We start from the raw sequence: 19,132 nt of genomic DNA on the forward strand, positions 1-19,132 counted from the left end.
AAACATGGCAAGCATGCATGACGAAGGCAAACAGACTGTACAGTGCTGTGTGGTGTATTCATGTTAAAACAAAACTACAAATTAACAAAACACATTTCAAAAGATGCTTTCCTACTCAGTTTATACTTTAGTATTGATTTGTATTCTTTTCTTTTGACTTTTTTTTTTTTTACTTCATCAGAGTGAAGATCTTTCTTCAACATCTGTGAAATTTTGCACACTTAGGCTAAATGTGAATAATACATGTCAGAGACATGTAAACACCTATGGGAGAAATAAATTATGTACGTGAACACAGGGCACTATAGCTAAAGTAATGAGCTGAAACATAAGAAATTTCCATTAACCTGATGATCAGAAAAAAAAAAAAATCTTTACAATTGGAGGAATTCAACTTCAAAGAGATGTCTCCTTTGGGAATTAGAAGCCCCGTTACTTGAGGCATTTAAAATGAACTGGACAAAACAGCACGGAAGAATGCTAAAGAACAATCCTTTGTCAGAACCAGGATAGTCTTGTCCACTTCTAAGCTTTGTGATCTCCTGTTTTTTTCTTATAATTTAAGACTGTCATGAATATCTTATTTGATTCTTCACCTACAAACTAATTGGTTTAAAAACAGATTTATTTTTTTTTTTGCGAGATGACCAGAATTATTTTAAAATTAGTTTCCATTCTTCCATCAAGTATACCAACATTCTCAATATCGCCGTACCTGTTAAGTCCAGACCAAGACATTTTCAGAAACAGTAGACTATAAAGCAATGTAGCTGGTGAAATACTCAATGTGGAGGTGCTCAATTTTTAGGAACTCACATCTGAAAAATTGTGATCTTTAGTAAAGTGCCTTAGCAACCCACTGACCACAGGGGAAGAATTAGGTGCCTTAGAAGAAGATCCACAAAAACTAAGCTAGGTGGTAAAAGCATGCTGAGGACAGAGTTGTACATTGACTTCTGAATCTCTTTGATGTTCAGGTATTTTAATGCTATTACTCCTTCGAGCAGAGGTTTTCCTGAAGGTTTTAGGTGCTCATTTCTCCTTCAAAAACTGAGGAAACAAGTGTAGCCAGAAGTCTCCTGTATCTGTAATAATTAAAGAACTCCTCCAAGGAGGATGAAGACACAGCAACAATTAATTTTTCTCCTTTAGGGAATCTCCTGTCTCCTAAGAGCCTATCCGTGGACTATTCTAGGGGAACAGAAAAGGAGTGCTCCATCCACTTCTTCCTTTGAGCCTCTTACAGTTTTTGTAGACGGAAGGCTTCATTTGCCTTCAGACAGATTAAGCAGGAGCCTCTGTTCTGATTAGAGGTCTATCACTGGGAGCAGGGCACCCGGGGCTTAAGTCCCTGCTCCACTGATTGTTTCTGGATTTATGGATATAAAACACATAAATGGTCTGTAATACAGACACACAAAGCCATCTTTTGTCCTTCCCAACTGAGTGCTACAACCACGAGGTTACAGACTAATTCTCTCTGTCTGATCTAATACATTTTTAATTCTTTCAGAGTACAAAGTGGAGCAGCTTCAGTGGAAGGGACAGGCTGTGTTTTCTTCCCTACCATGTTCCTCTGGACTATGGGATGTTTACCTGACAAGTAGAAGACAGTTGTAGTCTTTGTTGCACAAAGGAAAGCAAACCAGGTCCTTTACCTCGAGAATGTTTTAACCACTGAGATTAGGTTTTTCAATAAAAATGAAGAATAGCCAAAGCTTGGAGGAGAAAGCATCAGTTATGGCTGAATTTTTGTGTGGAGGTTGACTTAGCAAACATGCTCCAAGACCTGAGGGGCTCAGGCACAGGAGGAGCGAGTCAGCTGAAGCCCGAGATGCCTTTGGGCAAATACATCTTCTGGGAAATTTCCGCCTAAAAACTGTAGCATCTGTGGAGGTTAGTCACCCCCAAGGTCAGGTGTAACTAAGCCAGCCGTGTAAGGAAGCCTGGCTCCAATTTTGGTACCTAAATCCCCCGACAAACCAACCTTCAGCACCCAAGCCCTGTCCACGAGCTGCGGGTCTGGGCGTGGGCTCTCTTACTCTGGGACCAGGCGAACCTCGCGGAAATGCCCAGTGACACATTTGGTCAAAATACTTCCAAAGGTGCTTTTGGATGCTGGGCGAGGGCCTGGCAGGGCCGGCAGGGAGCCCCCGCCAGGCACGGCCCTGCCCCGCACGCAGGCGGGCCGCCACCGGGCGCACCCCACGGCCGGGGCTCCGGGGCGGCGGGCAGGCAGCAGCCCGCGGCGCGGCAGTTACCTCAGGGGGGCCCGCTGGGCGCGTAAACCCCCGCCGCCGCGCGGCCCACTCCGCGCCCGGGCTGCCGGGGGGCGCAGGCGGGCAGCGGGCTACCCTCGCCCCCGCCGCCCCGCGGGCAGGACGCGCTGCCGGGGGCGGCTCCGGCGGCCGGTCCGCAGCGCCGGGCGAAGAGAGGGCCCGCAACGGGAGAGAGGGAGGGGGAGACGGTGGCGGCGGCGCCGCCCTCTGGAGAGAGCGCCAGGGAGAGGCTGGTGTGAAGAGCCGCATTTCAATGAGGGCCGGGCTAATGCAAATCACTGCAACCGGCAGCAGCAGAAGAAAGGCGAAGCAGCTGCAGCCCGGGCTCCCCAGCAGCGCGCTCCAGCCAGGGGAGGCGTAACAAAGGCAGCGGAGCCGCTTTCTGCGGCAACTACTGCGATTAAAGCCGGGTGGTCGCCGGCGGGGGAGGGGGGGAGCTGCCGCAATTTGGCCGCCTCCCGTTTCGAGCCGCCGTCTTCCCTCCGCGCCCCGCCGGCAGGTCTGAGGGAGAAGGTGCTCGCCAGCCTGCGGAGAACAGGTGAGCGCCGGGGCCGGGGTCGGGGCCGCCCCCCACCCCGCGCAGGGGCTGCGGCGCGGCCGCTGGGGCGCGGCCGCCGGGCACCTGTGCCCATTGTGCGGGGCGGCGGCCTCCGCCGCGCTCCGCAGCGCTTCCCCCGCGCGGCCCCGCTCAGCCGCGGGCGCCGTGTGCCGGGGCGTGTGCCGGGCTGCGGGGCGTGCGGCGCCGGCCCCCTGCCGCGGGCTGCCGCCCTGGGGCGCCTGGCTGTCCGCCGGCCCGCGGCAGCGCCGTCGGTGCTTCCCCCGGTGGCCCGCGGGCGAGCGCACCTCGGTTTTGTCACCGGTTGGCGCCGCGCAGCCCGCCCGCCGCGGGGCTGAGGGGCTCGGTGCCGCCTTCAACGGGCTGGCTGCGTTTCAAACACGTCTCCCCTGCCCCAGCAGCATGAACCCCCTTTTTCTTGAATTCGCTGCCGCATGGATCCACGTTTCCCTTCCATCATGACTTAGTGTGCTGCTCAGTCCCTGGGTGATTTCGCGGGGTCCCAGTCGCATCGCTGCGTGATCAATTTGATTTTTTTTTTTTTTTAATCAACATGTCTGATTGTTTTATGTAATTTCTCACCCACACCTGCATTATAAATAATTCTTTAACAGATGTATAGGGTGTGAAGTGTTGGGCATGGTGGTTTTCCAGGGGTGTGTCTTTTCATTTTTCCTCTATCTGTGTATATATCCCACTGTGTATTTATACACACGCCAATGGAAACATCTGATCGGATCAAATTGTGTAGGATTTCTTTGTCTGCTCTGACCTTGTGGTTTGAACATGCTTTTCTGTAAATAGCAGGTCTGTGGTATTCAAGGGGAGCTCTATTTCTGTTTTAAAGGGTGTAATTGGGAATTACAAGCCATTATTGATTAGAGCATAAGTGTGCGGAAGAAAGGGCAGTGACTCCCACTTCTTCCTCCCCCCATCCAAAATTAGTAAAGCTGAAAGTCTCTTTAGAAAGTATATCTTCATGTAAACTTGTTTTTTCCTTTTTGTGTGTGTGTGCATGTGTTTGAGATGGTTTGAGCACATGAAACAGCAGACCTAAGAAAAAAACATTTTTCTTGGCACAGCCATTGCTTTTGAGATACAGCTTCTGAATTGTGAGTTCTGGGATTGTTCAAATAACAGTTTCTCATTGGAATTAGAAATGAGGTAAAACAACTGACAATTTTTTTTTTTTTTACATGGAAACCTTGGTGGTATAATCTTGATCCTAAGCTGTGGCCACGAAGTGATGTTTTCTATTTAACCTCTAGAGAAGTATCAGTGAGATGCCACAGCAAATGTTCTTGTTCTTTTCACTGAAGTGGGGTGTGTGAGCAGGAAAAGCATATATTAGTCTTTTTCTTTTTATATATACACACATATATGCATATATATATGATTTATAAACACACATATTACTGTGCTATATATATGTTAGGTACCTTTAAATATTTACAAATATAAATCTTGCACATACACATAAACACATGATCCTGTGTCAATGTAACAAAATAAGTTGTGGGCTGTAAACAGAGCAGGGAAAATAATTGCCACTGAGGCCCTGCACTTGCAGTGGTGTGCCTTATGTATTTGTTCTAGTCAAGTACATGAACTGCTCTGAGAAGTTGCTGAGCGCATCCCCTACAGCTTTGCAGCATCAGGGTCCAGCTGTATAATCACTGGTGTAATACAGACTTCTGTAAGCTAAAGAGCATCCATAGGCCTTTTTGTATTCCCTCCTACTGTTTTACAGCTGGTCTGAATACATTTTTTTTCTTAATGGTCCCACAGTTATGAGTGGTTGAAACAAAGCTTGTGCTTGCTATTTTTTTTCTTTTTATTGGAAATCAATGAGAGAGGCTGCTTCTAAATTAGGTCTGTGCATCTGTGCTATAAATAAACTTACTGTGCTCTGCTGTTCTGCAGACAACTGAAAATCTAGGTGGCTCCTAAATTAAATGTGTTTTGAACCGTTTGATTGTTCTAATTTTTTTTTCATATTTCTGGTTTTATTTGTGAAGATTAATGTGCAATTTGTAGTATTTAGTCTTGTGTTGATTGTAAAAAGGAACAGAAGTATCTACCTTCTTGATTTCATTTTAGAACATGAACTTCCATTTATGTGAACTATATTGAACAATGGGGATCATTTTGGTCAGAGCTGACGGGTTTTTGTCATTGTCAAACATGGGAGACACCAATTGCTAATTTACCTGTTGACACTGACAATTTATCACTTCAGTGATAGTTTTGTAGGCAAAAGAAGCTGTCAGACTTTAATCAATTTGAATATTAGGTCTAGGGTATTAGTAATAAGTCTTGCAAACATTACAGAGCACTGAAGTAGCTTGCTCATTGGAAAGTACTAGTTTCCCATGTCCCTCTAATCTTGATTTCGTAACATTTGAGCACTTCTGTTGGTTCAGAGTATGCAAAATATTTGCACAAGGACAACAGAAGTAATTTATTACAAAGCTTAGGCTGTAGGGAAACCAGCAGTTAGAATATGCAAGGAATTTTGAACTGTGGGCTTGACCCACTAAGTGGTAGTCCTGATTCTCCTCACCAACCTGCAACATCTGTTCCTCTGAGAAGTTCTTAATTGCTTGCTTGTTGGTGACTGGTTGCCCTTCTGAAATGGCCTCTCCTGAGATCACATTTGGAACAAACAGTTTGGTGGGGGTGAACAGTCTAAAGGGTAGACTGGACTCAAATCATACCTGAATAAAACATGAGAAGAAGTAGAAAGCTGATGCGTTTGTTCTTTTTTTTCCAGTAGCTCAACTTTGTCACCTCATTTTTGGAGCTCTTACTGAATTTGAACAAATGCTTTTTAATGTTTGCATATTGCTAGCAAGGGGTTTCATGAGTGGCATTTCTATGGTGTATAAAAGCCTAACTTACGAGCTAGGTTTTACGGCATGGCAAGAGAGTTAGCTGTAAAATGAACATGTGAACGTAGCATGGTTTCGTTCAGATGTTTGTCTCAAACTGGGAAGTAGTCCTCTGTAAGTGCTATGGATAGAATGTGAGGTCTCAAAGTGAGCTCCCTAAAAATGTGCATTGTTCTTAAACTTCTTTTGTCTTGTGCATCCCTTAGGTTGAACTTCAAGATGTCCTTTGGGAGAGATATGGAGCTGGAGCATTTTGATGAGCGTGATAAAGCGCAGCGATATGGAAGAGGGTCCCGGGTAAATGGTTTGCCCAGCCCTACTCACAGTGCCCACTGCAGCTTTTACCGAACCCGTACTCTACAGACCCTGAGTTCTGAGAAAAAAGCCAAGAAAGTTCGTTTCTATCGCAATGGAGACCGGTATTTCAAAGGGATTGTATATGCCATCTCCCCTGACCGGTTTAGATCCTTTGAAGCTCTCCTGGCTGATCTGACCCGAACTCTGTCTGACAATGTGAATCTGCCCCAGGGAGTGAGAACAATCTACACGATTGACGGCTCCAAGAAGATTTCCTCCTTGGACCAGCTAGTAGAAGGTCAGCAGTAAGATTTGGAGGTGTAAAGTTATGTTTGAGTCAGTGTTTGTCAAATCTGTTAAGTCTTTTGCAAATAGGTAATGGTATTGCCGTTCTTATTGATAAAGAAAAGATCTTCAATAGTATAACTAGAATTGTGAGTATCTAAAATTGTGCCATGAAATATTATTGCTTTGCTACTTAATTCCATCTTGTTGACAGTGTCTGACCTTTCCCTTTCTGTTAATGTAGTGTTGATAGTCCTAGACCTCGAAGATTGCATCTGCTGCTTCTTTTGAACTTGCATGTTTAAAAATGCTGATGAGATTTTAGTCAGTTAAACTTGACAAGGTCCATGGTGCTGATGAAACTTACATGAAATTCAGTTCTGATGGATTTTAAGTCTGTCTGTACCTAGTGAAGCGCTCCAACTCTTCCCTACAAGTAAATCCGCCTTAAGTAAAATACTCTCCTCTCAGGGAGAAGAGTATAAATGTAGGCAACCTGTTAAAAGAGTAATGTTGTAGCCGTGATTCAGCTGGGGTAGACTGTAAACTTTTCTTCCCTCTAGTTTTTACATTTTCCTCTTCCCTAGTTCATTGGCATCCTTACATTGATTTTAAATAAGGCTCATGTACCTGCAGTATAAGGCATTACCAGTGATTTGGTCAGAACTGACAGGTCTTGGTCATGATCAAACATTGGAGATCCCAGCTGCTGATTTGCCCATTGACAAGGAGTTTATCACTCCTTCAGTGACAATTTTGTTGACAAAAGAAGTTGTCAGCATTAATCAATAAAAATATTTGGCCTAGGATATTAATAGTGCCTTTTACAAGTTTTACAAATTGCTACAGTAGCTTTTCCAACATAAAGTACTTCTGTTTTGCAGTGGATTTCTTTTTATGTGTGTAGGCAGTAGCTCCTAGTACAAAACATCAGAATGTATAAGGTCTGAAAGCATTAAATAGCACATGGCCATAGCTGAGGTTGTTTTTTATCTGTAAAGTTTAAATGAAGGTGCTTGACTGCATTCAAAGAAAATAAAGATGGAACAATTTTTTCATCATTGCTTCCATCCTGCCCCTGGCCCCAACATACCATGGGCAAACTTGTAAAAAATGGATATATAGCCACTGGACAGCCATATTAGAGTTGTAACAGACTGTAATTTCTTTATGATTTTAAATTTTGGCACTGGGTGAGAGAAGTTGTGGTATCAGAATGTAATGAGAGGATCAGAAGGCAGCTAATGTGGGGAGAGAAGAAAAGGCTAATGATGAATAAGGTTCCTGAAAGAGAAGCACACCTCTGCATAGCCGTTGTTCAGCCATCATTGAGTTGTCTCCTTTAGGTGCCATAACAGAAGAAAACTTTTTAAGGAGAAATTTTGAGAGGACTTTCTTTATAATCCTCCTTGCATGAAAAGGAGAGTAGGAGACAACATGAAGATGCTCAAAAAGAAAATTGAAGTGATGGAATTGTCTATCTAAGTAAGGGTTTTGGGGGTTAGGACTGTAGCTTTAGTGAAATGGTAAGGAAACTTAAGATCAATGCTATGAATATCAGGGCAGAGTAAGAACTGTATTTGTCAGGACAGCATTTAATTGGTGGAGAAAATCAATTTATGTGAGGAAAGACCAATATTAATCAACAACTGTTTAAAAGCAGTGTTTGTGCATTTTTTTCTCAGTAGTGGTATAAATAATTATGCTTATTTGATTGGTATGCTCATCAAGAAGCAAGTATCATTGATGTTAATGTTGATTTGCAACGTCTTTTGCTGCCAGTCAGAATCAGCTTTTGAAAAGAAAGAACTGAATGCAGAAATAAATCCAGCAACCTGTAAGACTGGTTTATTTTGGCATCCTAGAAAAGAATAATACCTAGAAAAGAATAAATCAGCCAGTCAAAATGAATGACAGTACAAGAACATAAGTTTATCTTAAAGAAGGGCTTTGGGATTTCTTTTAGTTTTGTGGAACTTTTGTTCTTTATCTTTTCAATGAACACATCCTCCCTGTGTATAGTTCAAGTTGGACAATCTTATTTTCTTGTGCCGTTAACACTGGGATTTACAGAAGTCAGTCTTTGTGTGCAAGTAGAGAGCTTCATCCTTGTTTCCTCTGAAAGGGGACTTCTGTCTATTTGCGTAAGACTGCAAGGTGGATTATTTTGTTGTTTCCTTTGTAGAGCTTCGCTGTAGAAGTACAGCGAAGAGTACAGGTTCATATATTATTAGCTCAGTGATGATTTTTATGTAAACCCTTTCCACTCTTTACTGTACAAATTTATTAGAGTTTGGCCGGTCTGGTACAGCATTAATTAGCTTGAAGCTGTTCTTTGTGCTTAAATAGCTGGAAAATCACTTGATTTTTGCCTCTTGCCAAATTACATTTGTACTCAAACCACTGAAATATAAAGCATTGCCTTCTTAGTGAGACTATTCCCTTACTCTTTGGATTCATTTGATGAGACTGTTATGAATTTAGATATTTTTTCTCCTTTTTTTCCTTCTTTATTGGAAAGGACATTAAATTTTGTGATTGTGCTGTAAGGTAAATATCTAAGGCTTTGATTTGGTGGGGTTTTTTGCCTTTATGCCTATGAGGAAGTTACTGGACTCTTACCTTCCTATATGGTACATGAAGAAGAGAAGCTTCTGGGGGAAACAAGACAGCAACCACTGTCTTTCATCCCAGAGCTAAACACATACAGCTGCATGAAAGATAGTCCCAAATGAAAAAGGTTGTGAAGGAGCTGTTTTGCTTCAGTAATATTTAGTTCTGTCCTTCAGAAAATTCAGAGCTGGCATGGCTATATGCTGGTGTTGCAGGTTACTTTGAGGTGTGTGAACACATCTTCCTTTTATTTGAAACTAATGAATTCTGTAGGGTTTGGTTTTTTAAGACTTTGGGCATGTGAGATCTGTTGGAATTTGGTAACAAGGGGTATGTACCGTTTCACTTTTTACAGTGCTCTGTAACTTTACTTCCTCTAAGGTGACAGGAGAAGAGAAGAATGCAATGCATTCAGGCTACCTCCTTTTTGTCAGACCTGATGTTCAGGGTCCTCTTACCTTTAAAGAATGGTTTCCAAATGTGACATGACGTTATTCCCTAGGTATGACCTGTAAGCAAAGCATGTAGAAACTATCAAGATGAAGTTGCTCTTAAGGCTAAATTGTCTAGCTATAAACAAAGTGTCATGAAAGGACTAAATGCCTACCATCTTTAAAGATGTGTACCATCTTTAAAGCTGAAGGCAGAGGTGGACTGATGGGTCTTAACCCCCAAAATACCATTAAACAGCGCAACAAGAACAGTAATAGATTGGAATGAGCAGGATAACTCTGAAACAAAGAGTATTATTTACAGTTTTTACTCCTGGGGTCCTGCTATGTGGAACAAAGACCACAGAATCAATCCATAGCCAGAACTGCATCCCTTTCTCATTAATTTTTATTATAATATTACCTCAGAGTCTTGAGTATGAACCAAAATCAATTGTTGTAGGTTTCCACAATACCTAACACAAAAGATGAACTCTGCAGCAGAGAACTGGCAGTCAAACCAAAAACCCCAAACCACAAGCCTGAGAGAGTACTGGAAAAGAATATTGTCACATGTCAATATTGGATGCATTGCCAGACTATTATAAAGATTTGTATGTGTGCATGCACATTTTGAGTAGGCGTAATGGCCAAAATTGTTTCAAGGAATAATCTGAAAAAGAATGTCTCCCAGGGATTATCTTGGAGCAGTCCTCATTGAAGGAGCAGTTTAAAAGAGCACAGATATACCAGTTTTAATGTCTGGTAATGGCTGTCACTGGCTAGTAACTCCTGGGAGATGTGAACCTCACTGCAGTGACAGAGGAGATGAAGGCTCACGTGAGAACTGCAGGGAGGCTTTTGTGAGTAGAGGCAGGCAGTTTGTCTTTGGTGCAGCAGAGAAGCTGCCTGCCAGTGGAGGGTTCAAAAGGCAGTGCCTCCTTGCTAAACTGATGGGCTATGATTGAGTTCCCAACTTTTTTTGTGTGGGTCTTGCTGCTCCCACTGGCACGTCATTCCTCTTGTCTCAGCTGTTCCTTCTCCTACCTGCTACTACTACAGCCTCCTTGACTCTGGCACCCGCTCCAGCTGCGCTGGTGAGAAGCCCAGCCAGGGATGTAGGAATTGATTGATGTGGTCTCTGGTGCACTCTGGAGCTAATGATCTTTCTTCCTAAGTCAGGCCTACTTCAGAAGGTGGGAACTGATGGTCTGGAAAGATTCATATGCGTATGTAATATGCTATCAAAATAATAATAGTAAAGTATCTGTTTAAATGTTTGTAGAGCTGAAACTATGTGGACGTTTGTTTATAGGGTTGAATTTACACTGGATATTTACCATGGACTTGATCCAGGGCTATCAGAGTTAGTGGAAGTTGGACTGGAGCCTGTGGCAGAAATGCCTGCAATCCTTATATTGTTTAATAAACAAACAGCTGAATAATCCTGTTGCATAAAATGGTAGAGCGTGGTTCTGGCACTGTTTATTTGATTATTTCATGAATTTCAGAAGATTAATCCTTTAACCAGTTGATTCACATTGTGTCTTCCTTAACAACTTCTTGGAAGGGCCCATGGTTTCTTTTTCTAGGTGCTTTCCAGTTATTTTTTAAGTATGCATGACGCCTATCTTGCTTGTAGCAAGGCTGTGGAAAATTATGGGCCAGAGGGGGTGGAAGTACATCTTAGTTTTTCACTTAGCTTTTGATGAGAGAAAAAAATATTTCAGTCTGAGCCAAGCAGAAAGAACCATGTGTGAAATAAGCCCTTTAAAAGGTCTGAGGAGATCTGATTTAAAGTTTCTGATTCATCTGGTGTCTATGTGAACATGGGTAGGTCAGATTCATTTCCTGGAGATGCTCCATCTCTTTTGCACTGTTGCATTTTTTTCAGACACTGCAGAAAGACAAGGCAGTGGTAATGTGGCTTAAGTAGGTTATTGTTCTATTAACTGACACATTTGGGAACTGTTAGGTAGTAATTTATTTGGTTCACGTAATTTTCCTTTTGCAATCTGCTCTGTGTGATGAAGGATAGTCAGAATTCTTCATCCTTTACCCTGAGATTGCTCTTCTGCCTTTTGTATGGACAAAACCAAAGGATGGAAATGAAAAAGGGCAGGTTTGCCTGTTGCATGGGGTTCTGGGGGTGCCAGTCCCTTCCTTGTATTCTTAATCTATTTCTTGCCCTATCTGTTGGGGAAACAATGAACAACCGCTGCACTGCACATCCTCACCACCAAAATGTGCAAGTACTGCAGTTCCTTCATCTCTGGTGGGCTTGTAGATTAGCTTTTCTTTCCTAGCACACATCTGCTACAAGGAATCAACACTATTTTCAATAAATTGGCGGTCCTGCTGCTTTCACAAAGAGGGGTTGGTGGTTTCCTCTCTGCTTGCGTGATTCAAACAGGTTCTCTATTCCTTCTCCAGGGTTTTCACCTAAGACGAGCTGGCTTCTTTATGAAGCCTTTTTAGGCCAAAAAGCCTTTAGCACAGAAAAGCAATGCAAATAATACCTTTCAAGAGGTAATGCCTTGATCATTCTTGTAGTAAGACTATCAGAAAGCTAAAGAAAACAAACTAACTGCTAGTATCAATATGCCAAAGAGGGAATCAGCACCTGCATCAGGAAAGCTCCAGTACTTACAGGCAGTGATTCGATGCCTCCTTAGCAGTCACTTTGTACACAGATATTATTCTTTAAATTATATTTTTAAGACATGAAGCATGTAATGAAATTCTATCATGACCTATAAGTCCTTCATTGTTACATGGCTCTAGTTGTTCTGCTGCACTGAATTTTAGCAGATGTATAACTGCAGGTGGTAGGTTCGTGGGTTTTTTTTTAAGCATAAACCATGTTTTGGAATCTGTCTTTCTAAATGATTAGCTTTCTGATTAGCTTATCAATGCTCAGTTTTATTGTAATTGTTCCATGTGAAATGTCCTGACATGTTGAGCACTTTCACAACTTAAATTGTAAGATTACTGGTTCAAAACTGGCAATTGTATACCTTTTACCTTTTTTTTTTACCTTTTTTTTTTTTTTTTTTTTTTTTAAGTTAGTGTTGTGTGTTTCATTTCATGTTGCTGTGGAGAGGTAGGAGGGTGTTCAGGAAAAGGATACTTTCTAAGATTTAGAAATAACTTTTTTCCCTAGATGTCAGATATCCCAAACCAGCTGGGTGTCCTGCTTTTCTTTTTCTAATGGCTACTGATACTGTAATCAAGAGTCAAAATTTCATTAGTTACAGCTGACTGTACTGTGAAATGCTCGCTCCCCTCTCTTGGGGAGCTGCAGTCAAGCAGATACTACAGGTGGGCTGTTTTTTCTATGCTTTTGTTTAATCCAGTATCTCTAAAGATTCCTTCTTCAACACGTATATTCTGTTACAAATCTAGTGTGTGAAGATTGTTACCTTCTTCCTCCATCTGTCAGTTAGTCAAAGCCGACATTTGTGGGCTGTATTTGTGCTCAGGCCTGACCCAGAGCAAGGGCTGGTGGTGCTCAGTGGGATTACCCCTGGAGGTGTATTTTCCTTCAGGTACGAGTCAGAGGGGTGAGGCTGTTGTCTGTGAGGCAGTTGTAGGCAAAGGTTACAAAAAATAAAAATTTAAAAAAAGACCACCCAAATTATGTCATCACCTAAGTTTTGGTGAGGAAGCAATAGTTAAGGCAGAAGATGGATTTATTGAACTGGTCAGTTCATGTTCGTGGACATGTCCCATGTTCAGGAAATTTAAGCTTGTATTTGAGTGTTTCTAGTGTTTTGAGTACTTAAAATTTGCTGGATGTCACCTTAAAACAGGGTTTACTGATCTTAAGATCAGATGTAAGATACTTCTAGGACATAGTGGGTTTGTCCATTTAGTTTTTGTTCTTACAGGCCTGGTCCTTAAGACCACTGTGAATGAGAACTGCAGTCCCTGGCTAACGTCCCTGAAGGGGGACTTTGCTTGAAGTATAAACAGTCTTACATTTAACATAATTGTGGAAAAGGTGTGAGTGTTTCTGTTTTCCTGTATAACATAGCTCTTGCTAAAGGTATTTCATCTTAGAAAGTCTTGGATACTCTAACTTCAAGATATTCTGTAGCAAAGTAATAGCCTCTTAAAGGAAAATAAAAATCTTGGTGCAAATATTGATGTAATATAGTACTGTTGGAAATGAAGAAAGGAAAAAGAAGTCTGATGTTAAAACAATCCCATGACTTCAGTGATTGTATTGGTCTTTTTTATGGTCATTTACACAAGATTAGTTTTATAATGAAGAGCTGACATATGCTATTAAACACTACAAGGAACCCATCTGACCTTTAAATATAGCTGATATTAAAAATCATGTGGAATGCTAGCCTTTCAAGAAGGGGAACAAAAAGAATTCTTAATAAAGTAAATGTAAATCTTCTGGGTACAATGTGCATCGCCATTTGTTTAGGTACCTACCCTTTGAGAAGTGAGTTTTAATGTGAAGACTTGCCTTTAAATAAATGTTATTTCATGCAACTAAACTGAACAATTTCTCTGATAGCACTGAAACTGAAAATATTATTATTATCCCTGCCCCCCTCACCCCACCCCCCTTCCTAAAAATGCTGTTAATGTTTTTAAAAACTTGTTAATTTTATGGATGTGGTGTTGTGGATGCATTTTGACCTTGCAGTAACTGAGTAGCTAGTGCTAAGAATATTGGATAGGGACATGGGTGAAAGAGTATATGTACCATTTGATCACTTTGGGATCATTGCTGTGGTTACACCTTTCTGTTCTGATGTTACCATATCTATCTCTCTCAGATATATACAATGGATAAAAGGAAACATTCCATCTTAGATTCTTAGCACTTTAGATGTTACTGCAAAGTGTAGATTAACTTGAATTTACATGATGACTAGTAAGCATTGGAATGTCTTACTTCATCTCCCACTCTGTTTTTTGTTCTGCTTTATAAGTATACTTTACAAAAACCCCAAAACCCGAAAACCCCAAAAATCTTTTTAAGGTTTTTGCTTGATCATATGCTGTCATTGCATTTACCTTTTCTGCTCAGTGGTCCATCTTCACATGTTTCTCTGCTTTGTTTTCTTTTGGAGTTCTTCCACTGCTTTTCTGATAATCACCATACAGTGTGTTACTGTCCCACCTTTGGAGCATCATGACAACAAACTTGAATCTCTCACATCCGGGGCCTCAAGTCCTAGTGGATCCCCCTCTCCCTACCCCATTTCTAACTGTGATAACTGTGTATTGGCCACAATTCCTTGTGTGTGATTGGGTTGGGTGCCCTGAAACCTTAAAATTTGTGCCCAGAAGTAAAATTTAAATATTTCTTTTTCTTCTAGTAATTGAACTGTGTGTCCTCTTTCCTTAGTGTGGGGATTGTTGGGAAAATCTTCGTTTCTTATGTGCTTTTTTGGCATACGTGGTACATCATTGAGTTTTGTTCTATTTTTAATATCTTGTGCTAAACTGCTAACATGAAGGCCTCTATGCTTTCAGACACTGAACTACTGAACTCAGAAGAATTAAAACATCTCAGATGTTTTTGTGGTATTGTTCAGGATAGGATTTTGCATTATTTGTAATGGAGTTTAACTGCAGGCTGCCAGAAGGTGTGGTCTTGCTGGATCTAGTATTATTTTCTTTGGGGAGTTTTTGCAGCCAGAAGGGTGAACTGGATAAGCTTGTTGCAAAATTAATATTGTCTTCGTGTTGTTCAATCGGATCGCTGAGCCAGTCCAACTCACCCAGTGTGACTGGCAGTGCAGTCAGTCAGTCAAGCTCAAGGGAGAGGTTGGGGGCACCTGAGCAGGTGCCCCTTTTGCAGCAGCCTGCAGCTGGACTGAATTAAGGTGCTCCCTCCCCAGAAATTGTGTGGGTGTGGTATTTGTGAAAATATTTTATTGTAGATAATGCTGCAATAGAAATATGAACTATTTATCCACTTTTTTTAACTGCAAGTACTCTGTAATAACTATTTTTTGCCTTCCTTTCTCCACCATATTATATATTGAGTCAGTAGAATAATACAGTGAGATTTCTTGCTTATACATTTTATGCTGCTTAAAGTGTTAAATAATCAAATATTAACAAATCTCCCATGATACTCATCCACCTTTTATAGAAAGTTACTTGTAACCTATAGTTTTTGAGAATGTTTCATATTATTTCTTCTGAAGTGTTTGAGGCATGCTGTTTTGTTAGGAGCAGGCCATTTAAGCATGAAGGCTGGGGGGCTACTGTGATAATGTGGTGGGCAGCTGATTAGGTATGAACACTACTTACTGACAGCAGCAATCCCCACTGCAGATGGTGTTTTCTGATCGGAGAACTGCAGCTTTCAAGGATTTTGTAATAGCATTTTCTGAATGGTTAGCTGAAAAGTGATCTTTAAAGGTGATTTTATAGTCTGTAGCATCTAAGAAGGGACAAGATCAATATTTTATGCACTGTAGATCAAGAATAATAAGAATAATGTTTAATAATTTGAGAATAATTTGATTTGTTCTATTTCTGTGTGGGTTTTGTGTTTTTTTTTCCTTCTGTTTTCCTTCCCCCTCCGATCTGACTTGCTGGTCTGGGCACTTTTGTTTCCACAGGGGAAAGCTATGTATGTGGTTCCATAGAACCCTTCAAGAAACTGGAGTACACGAAGAATGTAAACCCAAACTGGTCAGTGAATGTTAAGACAACTTCTACTTCTCGTTCAGTGCCATCTCTTGCCACTGCTAAAGGAGGTACTCCAGATGCAAAAGAGAATAAGGATTTCATTAGGCCTAAACTAGTCACTATCATCAGGAGTGGAGTGAAACCACGGAAAGCAGTCCGGATTCTGCTCAACAAGAAGACAGCACATTCATTTGAACAGGTTCTTACTGATATAACCGATGCCATCAAGCTGGATTCAGGGGTGGTTAAACGCTTATACACACTAGATGGAAAACAGGTAAGAATTTTCATTATGATAATTCTCAGCATGAAGTAAATATAATTTTCATTAGTAAAAATTACTTTTCTCTAGAACATAGAACCAGGCCTTCCACTGCTTATAGTATACTCATGTTCCCGAACTGCTCACAGATCTTATCATGAAGCATTACTTGGCCTCAGTGATCGTCTTGCCATTTATGATAAATAATAGCTCTAAATCTGTCAGTTGAAAGTGTGATTTTTGCTCTGCATGCCGGAAATGTAGGACGAAGGATGTCATTTTAAAGAAGCTCATTCTGTTAACTTGTTTCAGCTTTTTCTTGCAGCAGTTTTATGAGTCATTGTACTTGACTTTCCATAAACTGTAAGAACAAACAGTGAGGATACATTCCACTGTGATAAATGCAAGTCTACCGCTGTCCAGAGTGACCAAATGATGAATCTTACTGCAGTTAGAATGGACTATGAAGAAGGTGCAAGCTTAGAAAATGAGTGAGCTTTTTTCCTTTTGCAGGAAAACAGGTAGTATTATGTAGGTGCCCACATTTATTGAGGAGTCTCTTGTAGGTTGTGTGTTATTCCTTCTATGAAATACCTTCAAGCAGTGACACTTTTTTTTCTGACATACTAAGTTGCATTAGGGTGAGGTTTTTGAGAGACTTATTGAACTTGCAAGTGGAGGGACAAGAAAAAAATATTACATAGTAATCCTACTTCTTTTTTGTCTTTCACTTTATTTGTAATTTATCTATGGACATGTATTAATTATAGCAAAACTGGAAAAGCTGTTAACCTGATGAAGGGCAAGACTAATTTCAGCATGACCTGAATTGAATTAGAGCAATGGTGACTCTAGAGAAATAAGGCAGATAGTTACAACTGTAAATGCAAGTTATTAAACTGAAGAAATTGATAGAGATAGAATGTGGGTAGGAAGATGAGCAAACAGTCTTCCTGAGAAGCTAGAAGCTGCTAGAGATGAAGATATTTCTGCTGTAATGTATCTGTAGTTTAGAGATTCTAGGCTCAACAATTCACAGATATACAGGTAACAGTGTACCTATCAGGAAACACTGCAAAATATGCTTGATACAGGTAAATAGCTAGATCTGGTGGTGATCCTAAAATGTCTTCAGTTACTGAGGTTAATATTCAGGCACAGCGCTGTAATCAGCTACAACAGTACCCTCTGATCTCAGAGAGGGCTGGTTAATGGACAAGCTGCTTATTCAGAGCACTGGTTCAAATCAGGGCCAAGTCTGGCTTGACCAGAAGTCCCTTCCATCTGCTGTTTTGTATCAGTAACCTTTGACACCAGTTGCAGACTGGTAGTTCAGTTCTTGATGACTGCATATATACCTGTAATGATCCCATTACTGTGGCTTTATTGGGAGCTTTGACCTGGAGCAAAAATGTGACGTGAAGTTCTTTTTGTCTGCAGCAAAGGTCTGGGGAAACTCTCAACTCCTGTCCTTCTTACCTTGCTTCATGCTCCAGGGAGCACCAAGGCTAGTAAATTTGAGGAAGGAGTTGGGATTTTAAAGCTGCAGAGATCAGTGGTGGTCTCTGCTGTGACCTTGACAGAAGATCTTGAGTGTTTATTCTAATTCCTACAAACTTTCTCAGTAAAAAGGGTTGCATATCTGTTTTGTATTGCATATGTAAATAAACTTGTGGTTTAGCTATGAAGCCTGAAATATGAAACATGTGGCCTATTGTCTTCTGGATAATGTGCTTGCCTGTATTTTTTTTTGTATTCCAAATGCCCCTTTGATGGTTGTGTTTAAAATGAAAAAATATTTTTACACCTGTTTTAGAGCTCTAATTGCTGGAAGTAAATGTTACTTTCCTACTACTGGGGCGAAAGGGAAGATCAGGTTTTCTTGGCCCTGATGCTGTCAAAGTTCAGTTGAATCCTTTGTTAAGTCATGGGATTTGAGATAAGCTCAAATCAGTGGTGTACTGGGATATTTGTTATCTACCTGGTAGCCTGAAACCTACATGTCTAAAGGCTCTCCCAGGGGTCTGGTGTCTCCACACTCCATCCCTTTTTGGCTCTACAGTTGAAATAGCATACCTTGCTGCCTAATCCTACTGGTAAGGGCAGGGTTTGGGGGAAAGTGTGTGTGTGTTCTACTGGTATAACGAAGGCTTTGCTCACTGCGTGTACAAAGCAGCTTTGCTGGCAGAAAGGGAAATGAATATTCCCATGCTCAGCAGGAGCAGCCTGTTGCTCACCCCTGCACAGGGAAGTCATTGATTTCCTGTGCTGCTAGGCAATTGCTGCTCCATTTTTCTATGCCAAAAACCTGATCTCCCAGATGGTGTTGGGGTCACGATGATGGATTTCTTTATTGCTCAACTCAAGCTGTGAATGATTACTGGGAGGAAATCCATGGTAAATCCAAAAATTTTCCAGTAATATTTATAGTTGGGAACTTCTGCTGTGACTCCTGCTGGAGCTTCGAAGGTTCTGGAAAAGCCTGTGTTAGACTAAATCTAACAAATCTGTGATTAAATTTTTCATTTCTGCACTATCTATGTTGGTGGTGGCTGATGCCTCCACCCAGACGGAGCTGCTGAAGGGAGAGGCTGCAGTGCAGACCTCAGGCTGCAGGATGTGCCCAGACCTTTTTCCTGGGGCGGGGACAGGCAGCAGACCTGCCCCCAGAAGGTGTGCCCAGGTGGAGGACCTCCTGCAGGAGGTGGCTGAGCTGCAGGAGGCAGTGAGAAGGCTGCGTAACATCAGGGAGGTTGAGAAGGATTTCGTGCTTTTAATTTAGTTTTTTAAAAATTGGTTTCTCCTTATTATAAACAGGGTGACTAGTGGTTTATTTGCATTTCCTT

General features: G+C 41.5%; 1 protein-coding gene across 3 annotated transcripts in view; it reads left to right on the plus strand.

Moving 5' to 3' along the window:
• Positions 1-2,476: 2,476 nt before the first annotated feature.
• DCLK1 (doublecortin like kinase 1) overlaps positions 2,477-19,132 on the plus strand; it is a 262,095-nt gene continuing 245,439 nt past the window's right edge. For all 3 annotated transcript variants that reach the window (XM_040583371.1, XM_040583370.1, XM_040583374.1), the window contains exons 1-3: positions 2,477-2,817; positions 5,933-6,321; positions 15,955-16,301. In XM_040583371.1, coding sequence (XP_040439305.1) covers positions 5,946-6,321; positions 15,955-16,301 — 723 coding nt within the window. In that variant the 5' untranslated portion in view covers positions 2,477-2,817; positions 5,933-5,945. The remainder of the gene's footprint in view (positions 2,818-5,932; positions 6,322-15,954; positions 16,302-19,132) is intronic.

Source organism: Falco naumanni, chromosome 2 (genome assembly GCF_017639655.2).
Source record: "Falco naumanni isolate bFalNau1 chromosome 2, bFalNau1.pat, whole genome shotgun sequence".
NCBI lineage: Eukaryota > Metazoa > Chordata > Aves > Falconiformes > Falconidae > Falco > Falco naumanni.